The 26,595-nt window shown below is 44.1% G+C and overlaps 1 protein-coding gene across 1 annotated transcript in view; it reads left to right on the forward strand.

Moving 5' to 3' along the window:
* The window catches only part of snd1 (staphylococcal nuclease and tudor domain containing 1), an 813,248-nt gene that overhangs the window by 702,097 nt on the left and 84,556 nt on the right, over positions 1–26,595 (forward strand). The window contains exon 19 of the mRNA XM_068005235.1: positions 16,321–16,444. Coding sequence (XP_067861336.1) covers positions 16,321–16,444 — 124 coding nt within the window. The remainder of the gene's footprint in view (positions 1–16,320; positions 16,445–26,595) is intronic.

Raw genomic sequence — 26,595 nt, forward strand, 5'->3', positions numbered from 1 at the left:
CCCATGATCCCAGTCTCTATGCTGCCTCTATCATATCCCATGTTCAGTTTTGAAATTGTACAGAAAAAATAAAAGCCTATCTTTAAAGAGGCACCATCCTTCTGTTCTATTTTAGAAGCCATGGCTGTGCTGAAGGTGATAAGTAACTCTTCCTGCTATTCTATCTCACTGAAAATTCCCTTACAGATCAGCCAATTAAATGGTGGAATAGGCTTGAGGGGCTGAATTGCCAAATATGAAGACAGGACCCCTTTAAGAGTCTGCTACAGTATCATAGGGGGATTAGTAGTGTGTTCAGCAGGGCTTCTATTTAATGTACAATCGATTTAGTAACTACCAGCAGTTTTAGATTACAATACTAGTATCCTAGCAATCAAATCATCAGCAGTGGACTTTGTGTTCGCTGTCTTGCCAAGAGGGAGGCCTACTGAACAACTGGAGAACGGGCTCAATCTTCCTACCCTCCTTCCATTTTAGAAAGCAGCAAAGTCCACTGGCAAACAGCACCATCTTGGCATGTGCAGCCATAGACTGTTCTTGTTTAGATGGGGTATGTACATTTTTCGTGAATTGTTCATTCAGATTAAATCATTTGCGGGGGGGAGGGGGCATGTGAAGCTTCCCCGATAGCTCAGTTGGTGGTCACGGCCGCAATGTAGGACATTACTAAGGTTGAGTATAGAGGTCAGAGGTAAACCACAAGGTTTAGAGGTCAAGCCTATAGATTGTAGGAGGAAGCGAAGACCAAGACTGGTATGGTTACGATTTCTTCCCTATAATTAGACAACAGACAAAAACTTGCATTTATGTAGCATTCTTCACATCAGGAAAACATCTCCGAATGCTTTACAGCCCCAGCTGGTTAAGTATGGTATCTGCAGGCCAGTGTGCAGTAAAACTGGAGTAGTACCGGATTTCTGCAACTTGGATATCAGTGGTGGAGTTATCCAGGACCATTGCTAACATCAGCGGAACGCCTCCCAGCTGTGGGACTCAACGCAGGGTCTTTGAGGGGGCAAGAAAGGGAAAATAAAAAATGAAGCATTTATTGGGAGCGTGCTCATGTTATTAGTATTGCCTGACATGGAGGAGTGAAGTACTTGCAGCCACTTTCATACTGGCCCCGTTTTAGTTAGATTCGGAGAGGCTGGCAAACCATGGGTTTAGTTTACACTAAATCCAGCTCTGCCGTCCTAGTGGCAAACTTGTCGCTTTTCATGGGGTACGATTCTGCCACCCGAGAGGAGACAGACAGATTTAATAGTGTAAACTGGCTCGCAGATGCAGGTCTTGCAGGATCTGAAATAAAACCTCAGCCGTATTAGAGCATCTTTTATATTAAACGTTATCTCCCCATCCCCTTCCCCCAACCCCATTGACCTCTGATCATTGCCCCCTGCCCCAGGATAAATCCTGTATGCATCGAGCCGCTGTTAAGACACTGAGGTATCCATGACAATTGAAGACACTGCAGTGACTCGGGTTGCAGTGCTCTGAAGAGATGTGATTAAATGTAAATTGCAGAGCCCAGGGCTCCGTATAAACTCGGCTCTGCATCCTCTCCATATCCAGCTTCATGCACGCGGAAAGGGAAAAATAAAAGCAATCAGTTGGCGCAAATGCCAACAGGCAGAAAAGACTTCATTTATTTTTTTCCTCTGCCATTTTTTCCAGTTGCCTCTAATCCAACTTGGACATTCTTCAAGCGAGAGGTTATACCTATTGGGAAAGATTGAACAGGCTGGGGCTCTTTCCTTTGGAAAAGAGAAGGCTGAGGGCTGACCTGATAGAGATCTTTAATATATGCAAGACCAATATTTGTGGACTCTCTTATCTGAGAGTTTCCATCATGCAACAAGGAAGTGAGGAGAACATCCCCTCCATTATGGCAGATAATCGCATTGGTTGCGCCTCTTTAAGATTATGAAAGGGTTCGATAGGGTAGATGTAAAGATGATGTTTCTACTTGTGGGGGAGACAAAAACTAGAGGCCATAAATATAAAAGAATGTGGAACTCGTTACCACAAGGAGCAGTTGAGGCGAATAGCATAGATGCATTTAAGGGGAAGCTGGATAAACCCATGAGGGAGAAAGGAATAGAAGGATATGCTGATAGGGTGAGATGAAGAGGGGTGCGAGGAGGCTCGTGTAGAGCATAAACACTGGCATAGACCAGTTGGGCCGAATGGCCTGTTTCTGTGCTGTACAGTCTTTGTAGCCTGGTCAGCAGTTGCTTTTCTATTACGCCGTACCTGTGGTAGTGCTGGCAGCTTTTGACCCGTACCTCTCGCGCATTCAGCGCCAACCCCAACGTGGATTTGTTGGATCCGCTAAGGCCAACCACTGAGAACACTCCGCTTAAAAAAAAAAAGCACAGTTTTCCTGTCTGCCATCCTTAGCAAATCCGGCAGATTTACTTTGGGGTTGCCACATGGATCTTGCTCTGGAATGGCACTTAATTCACCATGGAGACAGCGAGTGAGGGTATTCCGCAGTGGGAGGGCCCTGTTGCCTGTATTCTGACCGTGCAAACAGTACCACTCTTGTTCCACAAATTTTGCTTTCCATTGAATTTAAGTCATCAGAATAAGAGAGACCTGACTGTCTCGATGAAGAAGGCAGCCAATGGGTGCGGTGGGAGAGCCTTTTCTGGGAATGGGAAACCACTGGTTCATTTTACAGCACTTGGCGATTGGCAGTGCTCGATGAGCACATTTGGAAAGGCAGACCAGAAACATTCCAAGAATAATGATGATTCTTTAAAGATACTCCTCTTTTAGCCCTTATTTTATCTGAGCTTGCATATATTGTCGTTCCTGAACTCTGTGGCTTTGCTAATCACTGCTTTACCCAGCTAAGCCATAGTGGGAGCCCTGTATAAATTATTCTTTGTTATCTTCAGTAAGCGCACTGTGGAGCTTGGGAGTTTGATGTTACAATAATCATGTTTTTTTTTATGGTACCTTTTTAAGATCTTGCATTTTACCACTGGTGAATTTAGTAGACGTTGCTGAAATAAAAGTGCTTAACATTTTTTAAATACAGTGGACATGATTTATTCAGACAGTTGGCTAGGAACAGGAGGTGGCCATTCAGCCCCTCTAACCAGTTTCGCCATTCAATTAGATCACAGCTGATCTATATCTTAACTCCATCTACCCACCTTGGTTCCGTAACCCTTCACACCCTTGCCTAACAAAAAAAAATCTATCAACCTCAGTTTTGAAATTTTCAAGTGACCCCCAGCCTCAACAGCTTTCTGGGGGAGAGAGTGCCAGATTTCATTGAATGGATGAACGGGACAAACTGCACCTGCCTGACTCCGATACATTAACGTATGGCAGTTTCTCTACACATTCTGATTGTGAGCTTCCTCAGACCTCCCAATATGCATTTGGCATACAGTAATGCTCCTGGTGATACGTCAGGCAGCTCTGTGCAGCAAACAAAATAGTGCTGCACAGATTAGTCTGTTATAAATGGCTGGCACTGTACAAGGTTAGCGATGACTAAGATATATTGCATCTTTGTTTTCCCAGCTACATTGGATCTTGCAAGGGCAGAGTTCAATGCATTTTTCGGAGAGAGTGATTTCTCTTGCACCACACTCCTCAGTAAGCTAGTCACAGTCTTGGCCTGTAGCTATTTGCATCACCTGTTGATTGGAATTACCAATAATGCCCCTCTAATGTATGTGTATATTGACTGAAATTTCAAGACAAGTAAACAGTTGCCCAGAGTGTTGCATAATGTGTGTTTGTAGTGCACGAAGCCAAGTGAGACAGAACTGTAACCGTCAGGCAATCATTTACCAATTACAGCCCCAAAACAAGAGTCATTCATCTTTTATTCCCTTCCTTTCTCATCCATTTTCTACCCTGTCTTCTCCTTCCGAAAGCATTGACTCCTTGCTGAGATATGCTGCCATAGGCACTGGTTGCCCAGGCCTCCCCTTGGCACCTCATCAAAGTGGCCACTTGTCATGCGCGAGTCTAGACAATGTGTGTTTGACTGCGGTGGCATCATAGCCAAGTCCAATCCTGTCCTTGCCACATATACTTTGCATTTATATAGTGCCTTTAATGTAGAAAAACTGCACCAAAGCGCTTTACAGAGGTGTAATTGAAAAATGGGCACCGAGTCAAAGAAGGAGAAATTAGGAGGGATGCCTAAAAGCTTGGTCAAAGAGGTGGGCTTTAAGGAGGGTCTTAAGGGTGGAGAGGTGCGGGAGGCAATTCCGTACCGTAGAGCCTAGATGGCTGAAGACACAGCCGCTAATGATGGGGCGAAGGGGAGGGAATGCATAAGTCAGTGGAAAATAGAGTTAGTGGAGGTTAGAGATTGAAGGGCAAGGTCATGAATCGATCCAAACGTGAGGATGAAAATTTTAAATTTGAGGCATTGGGGGGGACCAAGAGCCCAATGTAGTTCAGCAAGGACAAGGCTGATGGGTGAGTGGGACTTGGTGCAAGTTAGGATCCAGGCAACAGAGCTTTGGATAAGCTGAAGTTTACTGGTGGGAGTGGGGGTGGAGGATGGGAGTCCAACCAAGGGAGCATTGGAGCAGTCGAGTCTGGAGGTGATGAACGCATGGATAAAGTTTTCAGCAACAGACGGGCCGAGGTGGAAGTAGGTAGTCTTTTGATTCTGCCATCCTTGCTCTTGTAACCCAGAGAACAGTTGTCATGTCCCTACTGCCATCCTGCAGGAGATCAGCTAACTCAACACAGGCCCGGGATAGGATCCGGATCCTCCTTGATAAATGTGGCTCAGTTCCACATTAGGCAATGTACATACCAACTGAGACATCAGGGTGGGGTGGGGGGGTATCATACCTTCCACAAGAGACCTTATACTTCATGTGCCTTAATTCAGCAGTAGTGACAGGACATCACACAAATTAGGCAGCCCCAACACAAGTAACTGGCACCTTTTTAGAACAATGTCCTCTCAAGTTCTGGGATCAGGATTTAGGCTCATTCCCAGCCATTGAGGGTGAAAGTTCCCCTTAACCACTGTGCACCACAAAAAAGGAGACACAAGCAGAGGTGATTATAATCACTAACACCAAACGAGATGAACTAGGAATAAATTACAACAGAAGCAGCTTGGATTTATAAAGCGGCTTCACAAAAGCATAATCAGACCAAAATGGACACTTAGCCAAAGGAGGAGATCTTCGGTCGGGTGACTAAAAGTTTGATCAAAGCGATGGATTTCAAGGACCTTTTACTAACCCTTCCAGCTCCAGAGGCATCAAAATCCTACACCCCGTTGATCCTTAGTGAGAGTTCCGCCAGTATGTCCTGATTCCTGAAGCTGAAGTGATTTATTTCGTTAATAAGCTTGAGGTGAGTGAGGAGCAATAAACATGGTTTCTCAACACTCCCACACTAGCTACAGGCAGCAGTCCTCCAAAGCCCAGATTGCCACTCTGTGCATAAGGTGTCAGCCTTGGCTCAGTGATAGCACTCTCGCCTCTGAGACGGAAGGTCGTGGGTTAAAGTTCCACTCCAGAGACTGGAACACACAATCCAGGCTGACATTTCAGTGCAATGCTGAGGGAACGCTGCACTGTCAGAGGTGTCATCTTACGGATGAGATGTTAAACCAAGGCCCCATCCCTCTCAGGTGGACGTAAAAGATCCCATAGCACTATTTCGAAGCAGAGCAGGGGGGTTTTCCCGGTGTAATAAAAACAGAAAATGCTGGAGAAGCTCAGCAAGTCAGGCAGCATCTGTGGAGAAAGAAACAGAGGTAAAGTTTCAGGTCGAAGAAATTTGGCGATCTAACGACAGGTCTTCGACCTGAAACGTTAACTCTGTTTCTTTCTCCACAGATGGTGCCTCAATTGCTGAGCTTCTCCAGCATTTTCTGTTCTTATTTCAGATTTCCAGCATCCACAGTATTTTGCTTTTGATTTAGAGTTTTCCCGGTGTCCTGGCCAATATTTATCTCTCAACCAACATCAAAAAAACAGATTGTCTGGTCATTATCTCATTACTGTTCGTGGGACCTTGCTGTGTACAAATTGACTGCTGTGTTTCCTACTTTACAACAGTGACTACACTTCAGAAAATGTATTTCATTGTTGTAAAGCGCTTTGGGACATCCAGTGGTCGTGAAAGGTGTTATATTTGCACGTCTGTCTTTTCTTTTTCTCAAAGCCCAGGCAGTTGTCAGATTTGAGCTTATTTTTCACATTTACTGGTTTGCCCTGGTTTGATTTTTGTGAGCCTGCAAATTTGGTAAGGACTGTTTTTGATACTGTTGCCTCACTGGTAGATAAATTATGAATCAGGCCACCAAGTTATGTCAGTAACTTGAGTATGCAAATTAATGGCAACATGGAAACTTCACATGTGGCCCCAATACTTCATGGGCCACACCAATGTGCCCCATGAAGACAAAAGTTTGACAACCTTACTTTACAGCACCAGTGTGACATTTACATTCCCCACTCCACCTGTCAGTTTATAGTCTTCCTAAATGTGATTTGGAATTATGCATTGTTTGTGAACCTGTACCTGCTCGTATGGGTAGCAGTCCCTGTTAGGCAAGGGCATTATGGGTTACAGAACCAAGGCAGGTAGCTGGAGTTAAGATACAGATCAGCCATGATCTAATTGAATGGCGGAACAAGCTCAAGGGGCTGAATGGCCTATTCCTGTTGCTATGTTTCAGTCACCTGAGAAGGGAGACTTTATCCCATCAGACTGGACTAGATTCAAGGCTAGGATAAGGAGTATTGTGTGATCTCACCAAGCCTTCCTGTTCTCTCAACCCATTTTATTTAATTTTTTAAATCAACCTGGATGCACAAAATAATTCATTGGACACGGGCTTTGGGCTAAGCACGGATAGCGAAATCTTTGGGGAATGAAAAACATTTAGTTAAAAGGGGGACGCTTTCTCTGAGCTCAGGTATTGAAACAGTATAAATGGTTCATGATTTCATTCCACCTAGTGCTACAAGAAGAGGCCACAATGTGTACTTTTACATAAAGATCCTACAGAGAATGGGCTTCGGATTGCAAATAGAACTTTGTCTGCCTGCTCTGGGAGTATTGCCAGTATGATTGTGCCTGGGGTGATTGGAAAGTGGAATAAATATGGTGCAAACATTTGCAATGTTTATTTTTGCTGCTTAATAAATAGGTACAATTTCTTTTAAGTAGTTATTGACAGAAGTTGAGATAAACTGCTTCTTGTGGTAAAACTAGCAGAGAGAGTAGTAGTGAGAGGGAAAGAAGGGAAGAGAATATCTTAAATGCATGAACTGGACTGGCCCAAAGCTGTAGGGAAGTTTTAAATTTAATCCCAAACCATTTCCATGTTGGTTAAGTAAACGAGAAACCATCCATGGGTTCACGAGGAGGATTTAATAGTAAGATTCCCTCTTTTTACGGTATTTTTCTCCTGTGCTCCCTTATCGTTCACCACATACAATCTCTGGTCAAGGGGACAGATGTGCATCCTGCTCTCAGGCCTAGATCAAGGCTGAGACTGCTTTGAAGCTAACTGGAACTCATTCTTAGGAATTGCACAGGAGACAGCTAGACAGAGGCTGACATTCCCCTCCCTCATGGGTTTGTCTTAGCGTCAGCTCAACCCCACCCAATGACAGCACAGCTGAGAGCAGTGACTCAGCCTGTGAAGCTGACCACCAGTCATTGCAATGGAGAAAGGCAGTAAGTAGCCAGCCTATCTCTGTTAGTGGAGGGGTAAAGATGTGCGTTCTTACTTATAATTTACTCCTCAAATCAATAGGGTTCACAACATTGAATGTCACATGTCACAGATTTATTAAGTGAACAAAAATTAAACATACACTTAATGGCAGTACTTATGACACAAACCTTGCGAGTTTAGTCGCAGCTCCAAGCTCGGTATACAGGCTGCAGACCCTCCAATCCTAAGACTCTGTTCCAACATCCGCTTTTTATACCTTTTTCTTACCCCTTCTACGTGACAATCCACACATTATCTAATACAACTGGAAATAAGGTGAATGTTAATGAGCTTGTCCCCTTGTCAGTTATCAATAATTTTAGTTTTAACAAGTTTTTTTTTCCCCTACTTCAGTAGTTTCACTCTTGTTACTGCTATTCCAAGTGAAACTTCTAATTATAAGTCTGTACCATTCCATAGCCTCTAAAAAGGATGATGTATTCGCAGATGTTTCCTTACTGCAGAACTAATTTGTTATCAACTGATTAAAGTTCTCTGCAGTATGCAGTAGAATGTTTTTTAATTAGGTTGATTGTCTAAACTGACAATTGCTTTTAGGTCAGTCAGTTCAGTGGTTACTGCTTCCAAATTGACCCACATTTCCTCACCTAATAGGCAGAGGCCAAAGGTCACTACCACCACAATATAAAGAGAAATCAACAGCAGTGCAACATGAGCAGACCTCGGGACAGTTTGATGAACCCCTTCCTTAAGATCTGCCTCTCAATTTGGAAACAGTACATTCTGTAAGGCAGAAAGGAAATGACTGTGGATGTTTTGGGAGAATGCCTTGCTTCTCACATTGGTATTTTGTATTCTTAAAAAAAAAACAAACCTGCAGTGCATCAGGTGGCAGACTGAAACGCGAGAGACTTGACAACCGCGGAGTGTGTGACGTTAAGGAGCTGCTGAGACCAGATGCTTCACTGGATGTTAGACCTTGTTCTATCACTGACTTTATTTCAAAACAAAACCCTCACCCGAAAGATTGCTGCTCTCCATTGAATCCATAACATAGTGTGAGGGGCGGGGGAGTCTTTTAATGTATTCAGAGATTTTGTTGTAGCAGTAATACGTTGTACTAATATCTAGTTAGGTTCAGCGTTGAATTTGTTCAGAGGTGATCAGGAGAACACCTGCCTGTGAAACTCCGGATGTGGATCAGTTTAAATTAAAAGTGTGTTTTTAAAAAACATACAATTTTTTTTTGCCTGATTCAGACTCCTGCACAGCATATACCAAGGGTAAGGTATCTATACAGTGTCAGCCTATTAATGCCACCACATTAACCTGTACTGTTGGCACAGTGCCTGCCTGTTAACCTTTCACAGGCACAAAATCTATATTTAGGTTGGAACAAACTGGTCTCCAGATGGCACTAACCTCAATCGCTGTTCGTACTGCTGGCTTTATCCTACTCTGAAGGTGAGGTTCTTGAACAAAGTTTCATAGCTATCCATCATATTTCAGCAAGTAGTTCTGCCTCCTCTCTTTCCCCCCTCCCCCCACCACTTTCTTGAAGGCACGGACTCCTTGCTGGATACAATTTCACAGGTACCATCAGCCCTCTGGTACCTGGCCCACATCATCTGGATGGTGAGTGCCAGCAGGCTACATGACTGAGGGGCATCACTAGGGAGCCTCATCTCGCCCTCAGTTTGCAGCAGGAGTCACTGGAAAGCAATCGGGGGGGAAACCCAGACTCATTTTGTCCCCTTCATAGTCTTAGGGAACAGTGGCCAATTGTAGGTCTAACTCAGCTGAGAGTTAACTTGCAATAGGCTGATAATCAAACGTGGAGCTTTCCTAATCTGTGTGGCTCAGTTCCACGTTCACCATTGCCATTCACTCTGTAGCAAGGAAATTAACTTTATTCTATTCTGTGCTTTTCAGGGAGAGTCTTAAGGGAACAGAGGGGAAATGGAGAGGCGGAGGTGTTTAGGGAGGGAATTCCGTGCTCTGGAATTCCCTCCCAATTACCTGCGCCTCTCCACCTTTCCCTTCTCCTTTAAGACCCTCCTTAGAACCATCTCTCTTTTACCACGCTTTTGGACCCCTCCCCCCAGATATTTCATCCTTTATCTCGGTGTCCATTTTTGTCTGATTACATTTCTGTGAAGCGCATTGGCATGTTTTTCTACATTAAGGTGCTATATAAATGTAACTGTTGTTTATAGGATGACTAAGCAGGAAGGTGCCAGCTACAATACCCGGTCTGTACTGAGTTCGTTGATCTAAATTTTATTTTTAATTCACTCTCGGGATGTCAGCATGGTCTTTATTACCCATCCCTAGTTGCCTTGAGGTGGTGCGCTGCCTTCTTGAGTTGCTGCAAGACATTCTTGATCTTTGCAGCAGTTTGATGTAACTGAGAGGCTTGCTAGACCACTTCAGAGGGCATTTAAGAGTGTACCATGTTGGTGTGGGACTGGAGTCACATATAGGCCAGACCAGATAGGGACATTAGTGAACCAGTTGGGTTTTAACAACAATCCAACAGCTTCATGGTCACTTTTACTGGTGCGAGTACGATTGGCACTAGTGTCACCACAATTGGCCTCAACACCTGTAGGTTAAGGGGGGGTGAAATCAACCAAGGTTCTCCCCTCCTGACTGCTATACAGCAACTCCTGCTGTAAAGTGGGTGTCTGGTGAAAACAAGATTGAGTTCAGCTGTAATGCCATCCACACTTGAATAGCAATGATGCAACTTGGTGCCTAGGCTAACACATTAAAATTGTCTGCTTGAGCAAGCTAGCAGAGGGCAAGCGGTGCCTATGAAACCATACTGCAGTAAGGAAGGAAAACATTGGCAAAATGAAGGAGGATGAAAGAGTTTTTGAGTATAGAATTCGTCCATTAAACGTGGAAGCTGGTTTAATTTGATTTCTACGAGTGACAGTGAGCAGCCATGGGCCATGGAAAGAACACAGTGTGGGTGCCCAATGAGGCATAACGCAAGCACGGCACCACTGACAGTGGAGCTCAGTCATAATTCTCGATGATTCAATGCTGCTGTCCTTTTGTAATGACACCTCGTGTATTGTTTCAAAACATGTGCACCTGGGTGCTGATTGTGCATCAATGGGGAACAAATTCCGTAATATGCCTGACAGCTCCACCGGAGTCACATCTCCTGCAGCATCTCCTGCTTCCTTATGGAATGATGGTGTGGGGGGGGGGTGGGGAAGCAGAGCACTCACACTGAGCTCAGCAAATGAAACCTTTCTATTCTACAACTGGATGCTGGCTGGTGACACACGCGTGTGTGTGTATCACAGCAGCAGGATGCCAGTTTTTTCCGGCTGACAGAAGGAGCCACTTGAACTTGCAGAACGGGCATGTAATTGGCAAATAAATTTCAATGCAGATAAGTGTGAGGTATTACATTTTGGTAGGACGAATAAGGAGGCCACATACTGCTTGGATAATAAGAGTCTCAATGGGGTAGAGGAGCAGAGGGATCTGGGGGTACAGATTCACAAATCATTAAAAGTAGCGATGCAGGTTAATAAGGCCATAAAAAAGCAAACCAAACACTGGGGTTCATTTCTAGAGGGATGGAATTGAAAAGCAAAAAAGTTATGTTAAACTTGTATAGAACCTTGGTTAGACAACACTTGGAGTACTGTCAATAGTTCTGGTCTCCAAATTATAAAAAGGATATAGAGACACTGAAGGTGCAAAATAGATTTACTAGGATGGTACCACAACTGAAAGGTTATACCTATCAGGAGAGATTGAGCAGGCTTGGGGCTCTTTTCTCAATCCCTGGGTGGGGCAGTCAGAACCCGAGTTAGGTTTCTGTAGCATGTGACGATCCAAGCCAGCTCTGCATTCCGGGTACAGATCAGAGCTATGACACTGTCTCCACTGGGAGCTGGGATAAGATCACCCAAACAAGTAATCACTTAGCACTTCGATGTACACTGGGGAAAGAGGGAGACCCCCATTCAATACAGACCGATTACCTAATTCAGCACTAAATTGACAAGCTCACTCCAAGGCCACCTGGGGTGGGATATGGAAAACTGTCGCAATGCAACAGAAAGGCACTTTTTGTCTGAAGTTAGAGTTGAGGAATATTGGAGCGGTGTAAATGGAGTTTTACTGTGCAACTAGCCCATGCTGTACCTGACCTGGGAGTACTTGATGCTGACACTAGCTGCCTGAAATGTAAATCACTCTTCCATGTGAGTCTGTTACAGTTCAGCTCATCTGTTTTTGCTGATTTTTGATTGGCCAGCTCCTGGTAGGTTTGAGAGTTCCCTTCGGTTCTCTCATCAAAATAAAAGCTCGAGCAAATATTTTTAACTTTACTTATCTCACTAGACCAGCTATCTTTGGGATTTGTTTCTCTTATCGTGGAGGGAAATCAAAACATCATCTGGCACTATTTCAACACTGTTCAATCAGTTTGGGGGTGGAGTAATCAATTTAATCCGAGAAGCAGAAAGCCTGCTTATTGTAGTAACTAAGGGTTGGTGATACCCAGCAAGCTACTCAGCATCTGTGCAGATGAAGGCAGGTTAATGTTTCAGGTACAGAACTGTTATGGTTGGGCTACAATACAGATCTTTCAAAACTGGGAGGAAAAAAATTGATTGCAATGACCTCAAAAGATCCTTTTTACAGTAAAACTAGTATTAAATCTCTTTTTTTCGCTGTGAGATCAGTTACTTAATTTCTTCCCTGCAGCACCTGTATTCATCAAAGGTTCTCACAACAGAGATACCTACCTGTGTTACCGCGATGAATCTCTCTGTACCTTGCAGCAGGAGTGTCTTGAGCTTTTTTTTGTCTTCGTGGGTGCCTCGGGCCACATCAAACTATAAATCCCTGTTCCCATTATTTCCCGTATATCTCAACTGCTGGTACTAATAGAATTTGGTGTTCTGATTTAAAATTTATCTTGAGGCAACAGCGTTATGAACAGCTCCTTACAGCCATCCAGGCGCACAATATTCAAACCGGACAAACCAGCAAATAAGAAATATAAACGCAAATAGGACAGAGTCGCTTGGGCTTCATGGGTGGAATTCTGGAGCTCGATGGGGCCGTATATGGCCCAGGGGTGGTAGTTTGGACACACCCGCTTTATGGGAAACATGTCTTCTAACTTGCGGCAACAATCCCCTTATTCCACTGGCATTTTTAATGTACATGCCCTGATTTTATTACTTATCAGCCGTGGCTCAGATGGTATGACTCTCGCCTCTTGAGTCAGAAAGTTGTGGGTTCAGGCTCCACTCCAGGGACTTGAGCACATAATCCAGGCTGACATTTCAGTGCTGCACTGTCGGAGGTGCCGTCTTTTGGATGATACGTTAAACCAAGGTCCCGTCTGCCCTCTCAATGGACATAAAAGATCCCGCGGCACTATTCAAAGAAGAGCAGGGGAGTTCTCCCCCGGTGTCCTGGCCAATATTTATCCCTCAACCAACGTCACTAAAAACGGATTATTTGGTCTTTATCACATTGCTGTTTGTGGGACCTTGCTGTGGCTGCTGAATTTCCTACATTACAACAGTAACTACACTTCAAAAGTACTTCATTGGCTGTAAAGCGTTTTAGGACGTCCTGAAAGGCAAGATCTTTCTTTTGCTTGGGTCACTGGTATATTTTCTACCAAGTAGAATAAGTGATGGATTTGAGACAACCAAAAGCTTCTGGGGGCCTAAAGCAGTCCTAGAATCCCCAGCAAATCTGGTGGCACCTCTAGCCTTGAGTGCTTGGATGAGTCTTCACCTTTTGAAAATTCTGCTCAGGCTAGAAAGCCTGCACATTACCCATTGTCCTAATACAGGAAAGGAAATAGGGCCTCTAATCTGAAGGGAAACGAGCGAATGTGCTCGTGCCGGATCCCCATTAACAACCCATTACAAAGGCATTACAGGGTGCATCGAACAGAACAGGCTGGATGTGTGCATCCCCTGTGGTGATGTAGCCAGGCATCACCAAACCAGCGATTGTTGGTACACGAGGACTGCCACTCGTGGGGTAATGAGCCAAGACTTCCATTCTCTCCATACTCTGTGTTTGCTTTAGTGGGGCACCAGGAATAAAGCTAGGAAGGCCATCATAGAGGCAGTGCAGGGAAAAAAAGTATACGGTCTACAGGAGAAGTCTGCTGGACATTTGGGATACTGGGATTGTGGCTGAAGGGAAGGGGTTGGTGCTTTAAGTCAATGTTCTCCCCTTCCTAGGTTTCCCTCCGGGGAAGAAGCCTGGTGTGGAACCTGCCACCAGGCCTATGCATGAACTGAACTAGCAGTAGGAAATGACCTGGCAATGATTAATTATATTTGTTTTGCTGTCATCCTATCGAAGGTGTGCTAGGCTGGTGACCAATCCTGGTTTCAAATGAACTGTGCAGAAATTTCTAAGAGCTAAAATAAACATCAAAATTTTTTTTTATTAAAATGAAGATCCATTTTGTCCGCCACTTACTTCTATGTTTCATGATGTGCAGACAGACGTTACTGGAGCTTGTACGGTTTCTGAATGAATTTTTATCATTGGCAAAAGGGAATCCTAGACCCCAAACCATGATCCTGCCCCTTGGCAAAAGGTTATAACCCTTAGGTGATGCCTTCCTGCAATGGCACAGCTCTGCTGAGTGACTCAGCAAGCAGAGGCTGCAGATTGAGTCCCTGTCGCACCGCTGAATGGCCCAGACCATTAATGTCCCAATATGCTCCAGCACAGTCACCCTGGTAATCTCTGTACTTAAAGGAGCCATGAACCTTGTGCATTTTGCTTTGGTTTATCTAAGTGAGAGTAATAAAGTTGAAGCACCTTGGGACGTTTTACTACGATAAAGGCGTTCTACAATTGCGAATTGTTGTAATGTCCTCTTTACGGTACAGAGCAACTTCAGGTAGAAGTGCTTCTGATGCAATGCAATACTTAAAGTGTGGGGCAGATTTCTCGTCATCAGAACAACAAACAGCTGTACGTGCGCTATTGTTGGAAAGTTGAGTTACACAACTTTGTTTTATACCCCCCCCCCCCCCCCCCGCACCTCCTCCCCCCGCCCCCCCCCCCACATGTTTCCTTGAGGCTGTGGGATGTCTGTACAGATCAGCATTGAGCAGAAGCATCTCTAACCTGGACCGGATGAGATGGGGAGGGGGTTGAACACTCAGAAGCAATGACAGCAGCATTGACATTTGCCGTTTTTGCTTCCAGAGGCGCCAGGAAAACAACCTTTTTAAGTGTTTCTCTGCACTACTGCCATCAATATTGATCCCTGTGCAAGGCTCCCAATTGTTTGATTGCTTTCTTCTAATTCAAGTCGGGCCGTTGACTCGGTCCTGCTTCCTTGCACTCCTGTCTTCAGGTCCGCTGGGTTGGCCACTGTAAAAGTGAGCTCCTGTCATCCAGTTACTGCTCCGGATGCTGCGTGCAAACCCAGACACGGCCCAGCTTTTAAATTTACAGGAAGCAGTGGCTCTTGGCTTGAAGTGAAAGCATTTGTATTATTTTTTTTTTTGGATATATTCTTTGCAGTTGGTGCAAAATGGTAAGAACTTCAGATACGGAGAAAACTGTAATTGCTCAATGTGAATTGTTCTGCCAGCATTTTTATTGTCAATGCCAGTTTTGGTTAATATAATTTTCTAATGGTTTAAAAGGAAATTCTGTGTTCAGAACAACTTCATTTAGTTCATGAATCACAGGCTCCCCTGATGGTTCGATGAGTACGGGCACTGTGTGCTACCAAGCCTTACAAACCAGAGGGTCCCGAGTGCGATCAATGATTTATTTTGAGTCAGCTGATCTCCACTGGGGCAGCAATTGGGACTCTACAGTTACCCTCAGCACCCTTGGAGAAGGGAAGGGGAAAATCAGACTAGGATATCTGACTGGGAAGAGGGGAATCATAGTCCAGCCTGATCCTGTCCAGCAGTGAACCGTGATCAGGAACAGGAGTTTCAGGGCACTCGGGCGGATTTGCAGTACGTAGAATGCCCATTTGGCTCAGTTCCACATTGGGCAGTGGCTTTACCTGAGCTATAGGAACTGGAGTAGGCCATTCAGCCCCTCGAGCAATTAGATCATGGCTGATCTGTGTCTTAACTCCATCTACCCGCCTTTCTGCCATCATTTCCATTTGTGAATTCCAGTTTCCTTCTCCTTCCCTTCCCCAACTAATCATGCTTTCAGCCCCATTGAGATTGCATGCATTTATTTTGAATTCAAAATCAGCAGGAGTTAAAAACACGCAGAGTCCAAAACATGCAAACTGATTTGGAGTCTGGGTGCTTTTTCCCTTGTGTTGATTTTGATTTCAAAATACATAAACTCTGAAGTTTTCCAATTTCCAAAAAAAGAAATAAATTGAAATATAATTTTTAGTGAGATGTTTTTACCAGTGAGCCCATTTGTGTGGTATGGACAGCAGGATTGCTCCTTACTTTTTCCTCAAGGTGAACCACATTTCATTTACTGAGCATTCCTCGCTGTTACTTTTACCCTGTGCGAAACTCTCGCTGGAATGCTGTACGATTGTGGCAAGGTGTTAATTAAGATGCCAGTTGTGAAAATCTAAATCTAATTATCCTTTGCCCTGTTCTCGCTTGCAGGCACTCAACTGGAGAAATTGATGGAGAGCATGAGGAGTGAGATAGCGGCTCATCCACCTGTGGAGGGCTCCTACGCACCCCGCCGCGGAGACTTCTGCATCGCCAAGTTTGTTGACGGAGAATGGTAAGGAGCAAATTGCACCAAGGTCACTTCTTTGTTCTTGTGCAAAAGAGCAAAGCGGACAATTTCTTCTGCCAGACTCTATTATTGTGAGAGCGAGATAGATTAGACTCGTCAGCAACCCCCATCACCAGGAGCTGTGAAAAAGTTGGTTAATTCAAGTCTGTCGAGCCATGTCTGGTGGGCTAGAGCTGCCCCTATAGTGCAGCCCACAGGTCTTAGGAGTGTGAGCTAACTGCACCACTTTCCTACATTTACCTTTGTGATGTGCAGCGAGTTTTCCTGTAGACCCAGCGGCAACGTGTGACCTGCACGTATACAGACTAACTGAGACACTTTGGCTAGCTTGCGTGCCCAGGGTGGTAACGTGACGACCGTAATGCAGAGAATAGTAGTGTGCATGCGTCAGAATGTTGCCATCAGAACGCACTGCTTCCACGGAGTAGCACTTTACTGGCGCCCAGGATGACCCACTTTTTTTTTTAAAGTCTTAATGGCTGACTGTCATAAAGAAGAAATCAGTAGATTTATTCTCTGGCTGCATGAAGCCTGTGTTACCGGAGCCAGCAGCCGAAGACAAATACAAAGTAGTTTCACTTGTTTCATCTCCTGCTTACTGTATACATCCAAGAAGATATCAGGAAGACTCTATCCACTAAACATTTACATTGCGCCTTATCACATCTCTTGAACATCTCCGATGAATCACTTTGAAAATACAGTCACTGTTATTAAGAAAGCAAAATGCAGCAACAATTTTCTCACAGCAAGATTCCATGAACAGCAATAATACAAAAGAAAGAAAGAACTTGCATTTATATAACATTTTTCACAACCAGAGAATGTCCCAACACTAAGACAAAAGACAAGTTAATAGAAGTATAGAAATGTACAGCACAGAAAGGAGGCTAATGGCTGACAGGAGCAAGAAGGCAAGAATAGATTAGCCTGACATCCACTCAAATTGCTCCATGTCAGAGCAGAGTTATCCAGAATGCTTTTACTATTTTCAAATGCCTGTTTGAAGCACTGAAATTAGAGTATTATTTCATTGTAAATTTTTCAATACAGTACGTGCATCTTACTGAATAAGGTCTAATTGTTACAAAAGAGAGGTAGTTGTGCATTTACTGGATTCTCAGTCACTCCTTGTCACCATCTTTTATTCTTTAGGAGCATAAGAATTGCTAGTTGAAAAAGACCACGGTCCATCTAGTTCACCTCCTATAGATCCTGGTAGTGGCATAATACAACAATACTGGAGCTGTTGACTGATCATAGCAACCAATCTCTATTAACGAGTCTACAACGGACCCAGACATGAGGCGAGGAAGACCCCCAGTGGTGGAGAGCTTTGGGAACCATAAGTCCAAAGTCACCTGCTCCCCTCGAGCTTGCCACACTTACCATAGAACTACGAGGCAGCAGGGCTCAGTGTGTTAAACTCCTTCCCTGCCTTCACCACCACCCGCCCCCCCCCCCCCCACTCCAAACGATCCATGACATCTTCAATTTCATGGTGTAACTGAGACAGGAAGTTCACAACGTTATGGTAGCGGAGAGGCAGGAGTTCTCCACAATGGAGGTCCCTTGCCCTGCCAGTGGATTCACCTGCTATCGGGGAATCGCTGCTGCATTTTATTTTAACGGACAAAAAATTGTGCTTAGACCTCCCACAATTTCCCGAATTGCCCTGCTGGCAGTTACAGCTACTTACTGGCAGCGCAATATTGTAAAATCGGTCCTAATATGCCTGCTCTCAGGATGCCTGTAACCAACACGGTAACCAAGAGATGCCATCAAACATGTCTGTTTCCCCCCCTTTATACTGTTGGAAATTACAGTGCACTCCCAAAAATACGGTTCCCTTTTTGTAGACTGGAGGCATCTTTTCCAACTGGACCTCGTAGTTTTTATACAACCTCCATGCCAAAGTGCTGCATAAATGTCATTTAATCTGATATACCGTCCAAGCATCCCAACCTCCTCACCAAACCTGTGTTGTAGATTAATATGGTTGCATGCAATTAAACGTTTCCATATGAAGAAGCTAGTTCATGCCTTGACTATGTGCATCCAAGTTTGCCTTCTGTTTCCGAGAAGTCAATAACATGCTCTTTCTTCAACTCCCCTACTGGCTCAATTGGTCAATGTACAATGTGACAAGCACTAAGCCATACCAGCTGGATGGTCCCAGTTTCAATTCTCAACCTGTACTGAGTCAAGCAATCCCAGTTGGGACTCAACAATTGGCCTCGAGGCTACAGAAGTGGAAAATCAGTACACTGTTCCCACCCCTGATGACTATCCATTGCGGACAGAATGGGGTTAAGTTTTGATGCTGTACAGTTGAAGAGGCTGCCAACGCTGTCCAGACTCAGACATGGGCAAGGTACCAGAGAGCACCAATGGAGCAGCAACCCAGCAGGACTCTGCTCCTTCAAGAGAGGCAGACAGTGGTTAGAATGTGGAACTCACTACCACAAGGAGTAGTTGAGGTGACTAGCATAGATGCATTAAAGGAGAAGCTAGATAAACATGAGGGCGAAAGAAATAGAAGGATATGTTGATGCGGTTAGTTGAAGATGAATGGGAAGAGGTTCGTGTGGAGCATAAACACCGGCATGGACCTGTTGGGCCGAATGGCCTGTAAATTCTATGTAACTCTATGAAATGGGGAGAAATCTTTAAGGACTGAAAACACTGTAATGACATGGGAAAAGAGTCTGTGATTAGATTTTAATTGAGACTGGCATGGAAACACTGCTCTTGTGGCATAATTGGGACTACTGGAAAAAGGCCAACTGCACCACTGCCATCTGTGTCCCATCTCCAGCCTGAAGTTTTGTTAACCTCTGCCTGGCGCTCCCAGCCCTATGTAGTCTAGGAAGACTAAGCTGATTTTTCAACACACAGACCATACATGTGTTGCTTCTCATGTTGAGGATACGCAAGTTGATTTGCAAAGGTGCCCTTGATCCCATAGTGCTGTTAGTGGGGGAGGCCACACAGGAACAGGAGTAGATCATTTAGCCCCTCGAGCCTGTTCTGCCATTCAATGAGATCATGGCTGATCTGTAACCTGACTCCATATAGCCGCCTTAGCCCCATATCCTTTAATACCTTTGGTTAACAAAAATCTCAGATTTAAACATAACGACTGAGCTAGCACCGACTGCCTGCAGAAGAGAGTTCCAAACTTCTACCACCCTTTGTGTGGTAGCAGGAGAGAGGAGAGTAAAACGCACCCAAATCTGCTCCATCACATTAGCACAATTTTGAAATTGTATATTTGTTGATGGAAACGTGCATACTTTATCACCTTTGTCATTTTTTGTTGGCATTTAAGCAGGGCATGGTATAGGCCCTAGCATTGCATAGGCCTCCTTCCTTTCACTGTCCCACATTAGTCTAGATTTTTTTCATTGCCAGCAACCCCCTCCCCAGTTCTCTCCTCCTGAAGATGCTGCCTCATGCCAAGATATTGTTCCATGGGTATCAGCAGCTCAATGGTCACTTCGTCGAGGGACTGTTCATCATGTGCGAACCTGGACAGTGAGCGTCAACAGTCATCACAGCTGAGCCCAAACTTCTTCTCACCCGAATCCCACTTTCCAGGAGAGGTTGCTGGAAAGCAATCCGGAATGGGAACCCTTGCAGATTTTCCCCTCCTCACGTCATGAGCATTGAGGCCATTTGCAGTGCATGTACTGACACCCACCCCCGCTGAGATCACTTATCTCCACACAGACCTGGGATCATATCTGAGAGCCAAGTGTTAGCTTGGCTCAGTTGGTATCACTCATGCCTCTGAGTTAGAAGGTTGTGGGTTCATACCCCATGTCAGGACTTGAGCTTGTAATCTAGGCCGGCACTTCAGCGCAATACTGTGGGATTGTTTCACTGTCAGAGGTGCCTACTTTTGGATGAGACATTAAATCAAGGCACCATCTGCCTTCTCAGCTGGACATAAAAGATCCCATTGCACCAATCGTAGAAGAGCAAGGGAATTTTCCCCTTCAACGACCATTACGAAAACACATCATCTGGTCATTATCTCATTGCTGTTTGTGGGACCTTGCTGTGCGCAACTTGACTGCTATGTTTCCCTATACTACAACAGTAATTAGACTTCATAAGCATCAATGTGTGTGTCTGAATGTTGTTTCTGTGGAACAAAGGGTGGTTTAATATGCTAATATCTGAATGCAGAGCCATTCGTGTCATCCCTGATTAGCTGTCGGGGCAAGTGTTAGTTTCCTGCAATCGCAGGTTGGTCATGGCACTTGGAACAAATCAGTGGCTTTCTTGAGTTATCCCATTCAATTTGAAGCACCCTTTAGGGCTGTTTGCATGTTTGGTAGCTGTATTTGCGTGAACAAACACTGTTTGGAATCCTGTTCCTGTGAAGCACCTTGGGACATTTTATTACATCAAAGGCACTATATAAATGCAAGTTATTGTTGTTGAATGTAGTTAATCCACCTAATGTAGTTATGAGAAATACCTGTTTGTAGTTTCCTTTGGCTGGACCTATAGTCTGTCAAATTGCAGCAAGATGTCGGTCAGTCTGAGGCTGTCGGGTACAAAGCTAATCAGAGGTCTCTGTGGTATTGTATGACCATGTAAGAAGTAGTGACCATACATCAAGGGTGGATTTTATCTTGATGGTCAGTGCAGGAGGAGTGTTTTATTGTTTTGACATTTAAGAATAGTAAAGTTTGTTAATATATGTTTGTACCGAGTACTGTTCATTTACCTGTTTAATGTTCAATAAATTTGTCTGTGGGTTTGTTGCCTGAACTATGGTTTGATAAAATGTATGTTCTTCCAGTTTCTGAAATCGAAGAGATGATGAGATCATGTGGCGACGCATGATATATTCTAGTCAGCCACAGCACAGTGAGAATGCTTCTTTGTTTAACCCCTGGGTCTCGCATGTTTACTTAGACATTGGGCAGGAAAAGGCACACTCCGGTTTGCAAGGGATGCAAGGTCCACCTGCAAGTCCACAATGACACTGAACCCAAGGAGAAGTATCTAGCATAAAAACCCAAAAACGTAACAGCAACAGATTGCCTTGTTCATCTCATTTGCTGTTCGTGTGATCTTGTGGTGCTCAAAATGGCTGCTGCATTTGACTGCACTACAAAGTAACATGTTTGAAATGCTTTGGGAAATCCTGAGATGCTTGATGAGGTCCTATGTAAATGCAAGTTTGTTCTCCTGCTCTGGATGTCAGTGCTTTTAGTCCAAAATGCAAAAGGACAGGGGTTCATCCCTCTTGGTGCTTACAACTTTCAGGGATAAGAGTGTGCAGAACACTGCAGGAAACTATCATTTCCTGACAACGGAACGTAGTTAATGATTTTGGGTGGCTGTCAGTGAGGATAGTTTGTTAGATAAGCCATGACATCAAGATTAAGTGGCATTCTTCGATGCTTGTACTACAGTTGAATCTTGAAGTTATAGCACTTGTGATCTGAATGTTTTAAGAACACGGTTACTGGAACATTTTACATTCCATAGCTAGTAGCTTGTTTAATGAGAAATACGTAAACTGTTGTGTTTATTGCTCAAAGTGAAAATCCATTTTATTTTCTGTCAGCGAATGGATGTTGTTATTTCCTTAGGCATAAATTTATTGTAATTTGCCAATTTTCTCTCTCCCTTCTTTCCTGAAGGCATCGAGTCCTACAGGGTGAAATTTTATCAGCATCCTCCAGTACCTTGCCTAAAAGGCCAGGCTTACAGTGTGAGCAGAGTCAGACTGTTGGCAAACTACTTGACCATGCTTACTTGAACCAGATAGCGGGAAAAATTTCTTTACTCAGTGATAAATATTCAGAATTATCTACCAAGCATGGTACTAGAAGCAAATCGGCTGGCGTCATTTAAAATACAATTAATGGCCATGTTGGGAGAGTTAATGTAGTAGAGAGATGAGCTTCGATGGGCAGAATGGCCTATTTTCATCCCTCACTTCTCTCGTGAGTCTGAGCCTATTATTATCAGCTGCACACATACAACTTCTAGCAGGGGTCACTGGTTAGAGGTCAGAAGACCTTTTTACCCACCTCCCTAGCCCAGGTTGATTGTAGCACTACTCTTTTCCCCATGGAAATGCATTTTTTCAACTTCTCAACCCCCAAGTAAGATTATCCTTCTCCCATTTTGTTTATGCCCTTACTATGCCACACACCGCAGCTGCCTGAGTCAGAGCAGGCAGCCTCTGCCCAGTGCTTCGCTTATACGCTTCTCAAACCTGCTGCCAGGAGGTAGCTGATGTGAGCTTGGGGTATTGGGCGTGACACGCCTTCCTTGTACAGGAGCAACTGGTGTTTACTTGGTTCTCCCACTTGACACGATGACTGAGTGTGGTAATTTGCACTGCGGGGAATTGCATGCAAGACCTGTCTCTTACCACTTCCTGGCTGAGTGCCACTTTTCCTTACGCCTATCTGCGAAATGCCTTGAAACTTTTTTTTTTCCGTTAACCGCACTTTATAAATGTACGTTGTTAGTTTTACGATTTTCCCCTTGTCTTGAAGGTGCATTGGGCTATCTTCCATGGCCACTGCCTGTCTCCAGTATCTCATCCAAGTATCTCCATGCATATGCTTAGAGGGTGTAAGCCATGGCTCATACTATTGCGTCTGAGTCAGAAGGTCATGTGTTTGAGCCCCACTTGAGCACCTAATCTAGGCTGACACTCCAATGCAGTACTGAGGGAATGCTGCATTTTCGGAGGTGCCGATGAGACGTTAAACCGAAGGCCCGTCTGGGCTCTCAGGTGGACGTAAAACATCCCATGGTATTATTTCAAAAAAGAGTAGGGAAGCTCTCCCCGGTGTCCTGGCCAATATTTATCCCTCAACCAGCATCAATGAAACAGATTATCTGGTTATTATCTCATTGCTGTTGGACCTTGTACGCAAATTGGCTGCCGCGTTTCCTATGTTACAGTAGTGACTACACTTCGAAAGTTCTAATTGGCTGTAAAGCGATTTGGGATGTCCTGAAGTCATGAAAGGCGCTATATAAATGCACGTTTTTTTTACTAGGAACTTTCATACCCAAGCTCAATCCCGCCTCCCTTCGCATTAACACACGTGCCCATTCTAGCAGAGATCTCTGGATACCAATTGGGAGTGGGAACCCTGGCTGACGTTTCTCTTCCTGCCAAGTTTGCCCACCTCCTTACCACCTCACTCACCCCATCCACCACTGCCCCCTTGGATTCTGCCGGTAAAGCTTCTGTCACAAAGACCGTCTGCTTCCCCTCCAAAACATTGCCTGCTTCCATTCCTGCCTCAGCTCATCTGCTTCTGAAACCCTCATCTGTGCCTTTGTCACCTCTAGATTGACTCTTCCAATGCACTCTCGGCTGGCCTCCCATCCTCTGTAAACATCAGCTCATCCAAAATTCTGTTGCCCATATCTTGTACCGATCACCCCTAGCATTGCTTAGCTACATTGGCTCCCGGTCCCTTAGTACACCTCTAATTTAAAATTCTCATCCTCATGTTTAAATCTATTTATGGCCTCGCCCCTCTATCTCTGTAACCTCCTTCAGTTTTACAACTTCCTACCCCCGAACTCTCCATTGCCCCACTCTGGACTTCAGCTGCCTAGGCCCAATGGTCTCAAATTCCTTGCCTAATCCTTTCCATCTCCCTCTCCCTCGGGTAAGATTTCGCAAGAACAAAAAAAATACAACTTATTTTTATGGTTTTCTTTTGAGTATATTGTATTATGAATTTTGAATCTCTTTTAAGACCCTCCTTAAAACCCATCTCTTTGACCAGGTTTTTGGTTACCCCTCCAAATAAAGCTCCTCCTTTGGCTCACAATCCATTTATGTCTGATTAAACTAAACCTCTGTGAAGCACCTTGGGACAGTACTCCACACTGAAGATGTGATGGAAATGCAAGTTTTTGTTCTCCTCTTGTCTCCCCTATCCCCTTTTTCACAAGATCACACAATAATCACAGTTGAAAAAGGCCTTTCGGCCCACGTTAGTTGATCCATTCAGAAGGACCCTGCATTGCGATATTCAAATGTCCCTTAAATAAAATAATTCGAAGGTTTCACCTCTGCTCCTAGTTAACTATGGCACAGATTCCAAACAACTTCAGGAAGACATAGACAAATTAGTAGATTAGACAGATAGATATCAGATGCAATTTAATGCGATGATATGCGAGGAGGTATATTTTCATACAATGAATAAGAAGGATATGTTCACACTAAATGATAACATTTTTAAAGGAGCACAGGGCAGAGAAATTTAGGGATTCAGAGACATCTTTATCAACTCCAGTGGTGGCAGAAAAAAAAACATGTATACATTTATGGTACAATTTGATACTGCAATAAGAGTGGCGGGATGGGGGGGTGGTGGTTACAGGGTGTTTATGGATGAATGAACTGATATGGACTGAATGGCGGTCCTCATCTGTGAAGTAATACCTCTTTCAGAGAGCCAGCACAAGCACAGTGGGCCAAATGGCCCCTTCCTGTGCTGAAAAAAATCTATACTCCACCCTGAAGCCCATTCCATGTGTTGACTTTCACTGTGTGAAGAGGAAATTGCTGACATAAGCTTGGACTGGCAGGTGTCCCACAAGTGATATTTTTTTGGTCCAAGGGTTTGACACACGTGGAAACCCATCATTGCACTCAAGCAGATGGGTTGAAGAATTTTGGAGGCATTTTACGTAGATGAGCATATGGTAATGCAGATTAAATTCTCAGCAAGTATGAAAGATAGACATGGTGAATGAGAGGGAAAGATGAAAAAAGAAATGATTTGAGTGTGATCTCAGCCATTAAATGTCCACAATGGTATCACCAAGTTCTAGGGTGCATTTGACTGCAAAAACAAATCAGCTTATTTTAATTCTGTATTGGTACATCACATTTGAAAAACTGTTTTCATAAGGACATTGGATGCATTGGAACGGACTAAGAAAGTCCCAGAATCAAAATGCTGTAAATAGACCAATAGAATTGAACTTCTTTTCGTTGAAAAGATTGAGGAGGGACATCCTCTACATCTTTAAAGGCTGAAAAAAAATGTGGTTGTGCCAAGTTTAATGTAAAGTGAAACTGTAGGACTAGAGGTCATGAGTTCAAATCTTGTCCGGTTCAAGTGAGGTTTTTTTTCTAAAACCTCATAGTGATACCTGTGTGAAAGAGACTCCCACCAAGAGTAGTTAATAAGTTACTCATTTATAAAGGAACTAGATGATTTATCTGTCTAGCTATGAATGGGCATCAGTACAGACACACGCTGGGACACCGATTCCAATCCTATTGGAACAACGGGAACATTGTCAGTGGAATGCACTGGTCAGGATTGACTAGTAATTATAATATTTGTCCTGGAGCTTACCTTCCAATGCCCTAGCTTTCTCCTGAAAGTCTTTGGCTGTATTTATTCACCTTCCTCGGGAAATTAATTAGGAAAGTCTGCTGACTGATGGAATGAATGTTCTTTGCTCACTTCATACTTTGTTACCCGTGGGGCTGACCTTTTTGTGACTTTTCCCACTACTTTTGCCTGCTGTCCAAAGTAGCTTTGCTTTTACCATCGTGGCTTAGATGATGATGTTATGCCAAATAACAGAGAAGTTAATTCAGCACCGTTACAGAAGAGAGGTGAATGGACAATGTCGAGGCAAAGCTTTCTCAACAGAGTTACCTGCTTGGTCTTGTTAACGTTTCCGCTAACTTGCCACTGTCAGCCCAATGTCCAATTCTCTCTGTACCCCGCTGCAATCATTCAGTTGCAGTTTACCTTCTGGATAGATGATCGGCCACTTCCTGGTTTACCAAGCATCCTATTCTACTCTCTACAGTCTCGGTGTCCTGAACTAGAAGTCTTGGCCCTACACACAGGTTTCTTAATAATACAAAAGAAAGAAAGACTTGCATTTATATAGTGCCTTTCACAACCTCAGGATGTCCCAACGGCTTTGCAGCCAATGAAGCACTTTTGAAGTATATTCACTGTTGTAATGTAGGAAACGCAGCAGCCAAATTGCACACAGCAAGATCCCACAAACAGCAATGTGATAAAGATTAGATAATCTGTTTTAGTGATGTTGGTTGAGGAATAAATATTGGCCAGGATATCGGGCAGAACTCC

This window comes from Heptranchias perlo, chromosome 24 (assembly GCF_035084215.1).
Source record: "Heptranchias perlo isolate sHepPer1 chromosome 24, sHepPer1.hap1, whole genome shotgun sequence".
Lineage (NCBI taxonomy): Eukaryota > Metazoa > Chordata > Chondrichthyes > Hexanchiformes > Hexanchidae > Heptranchias > Heptranchias perlo.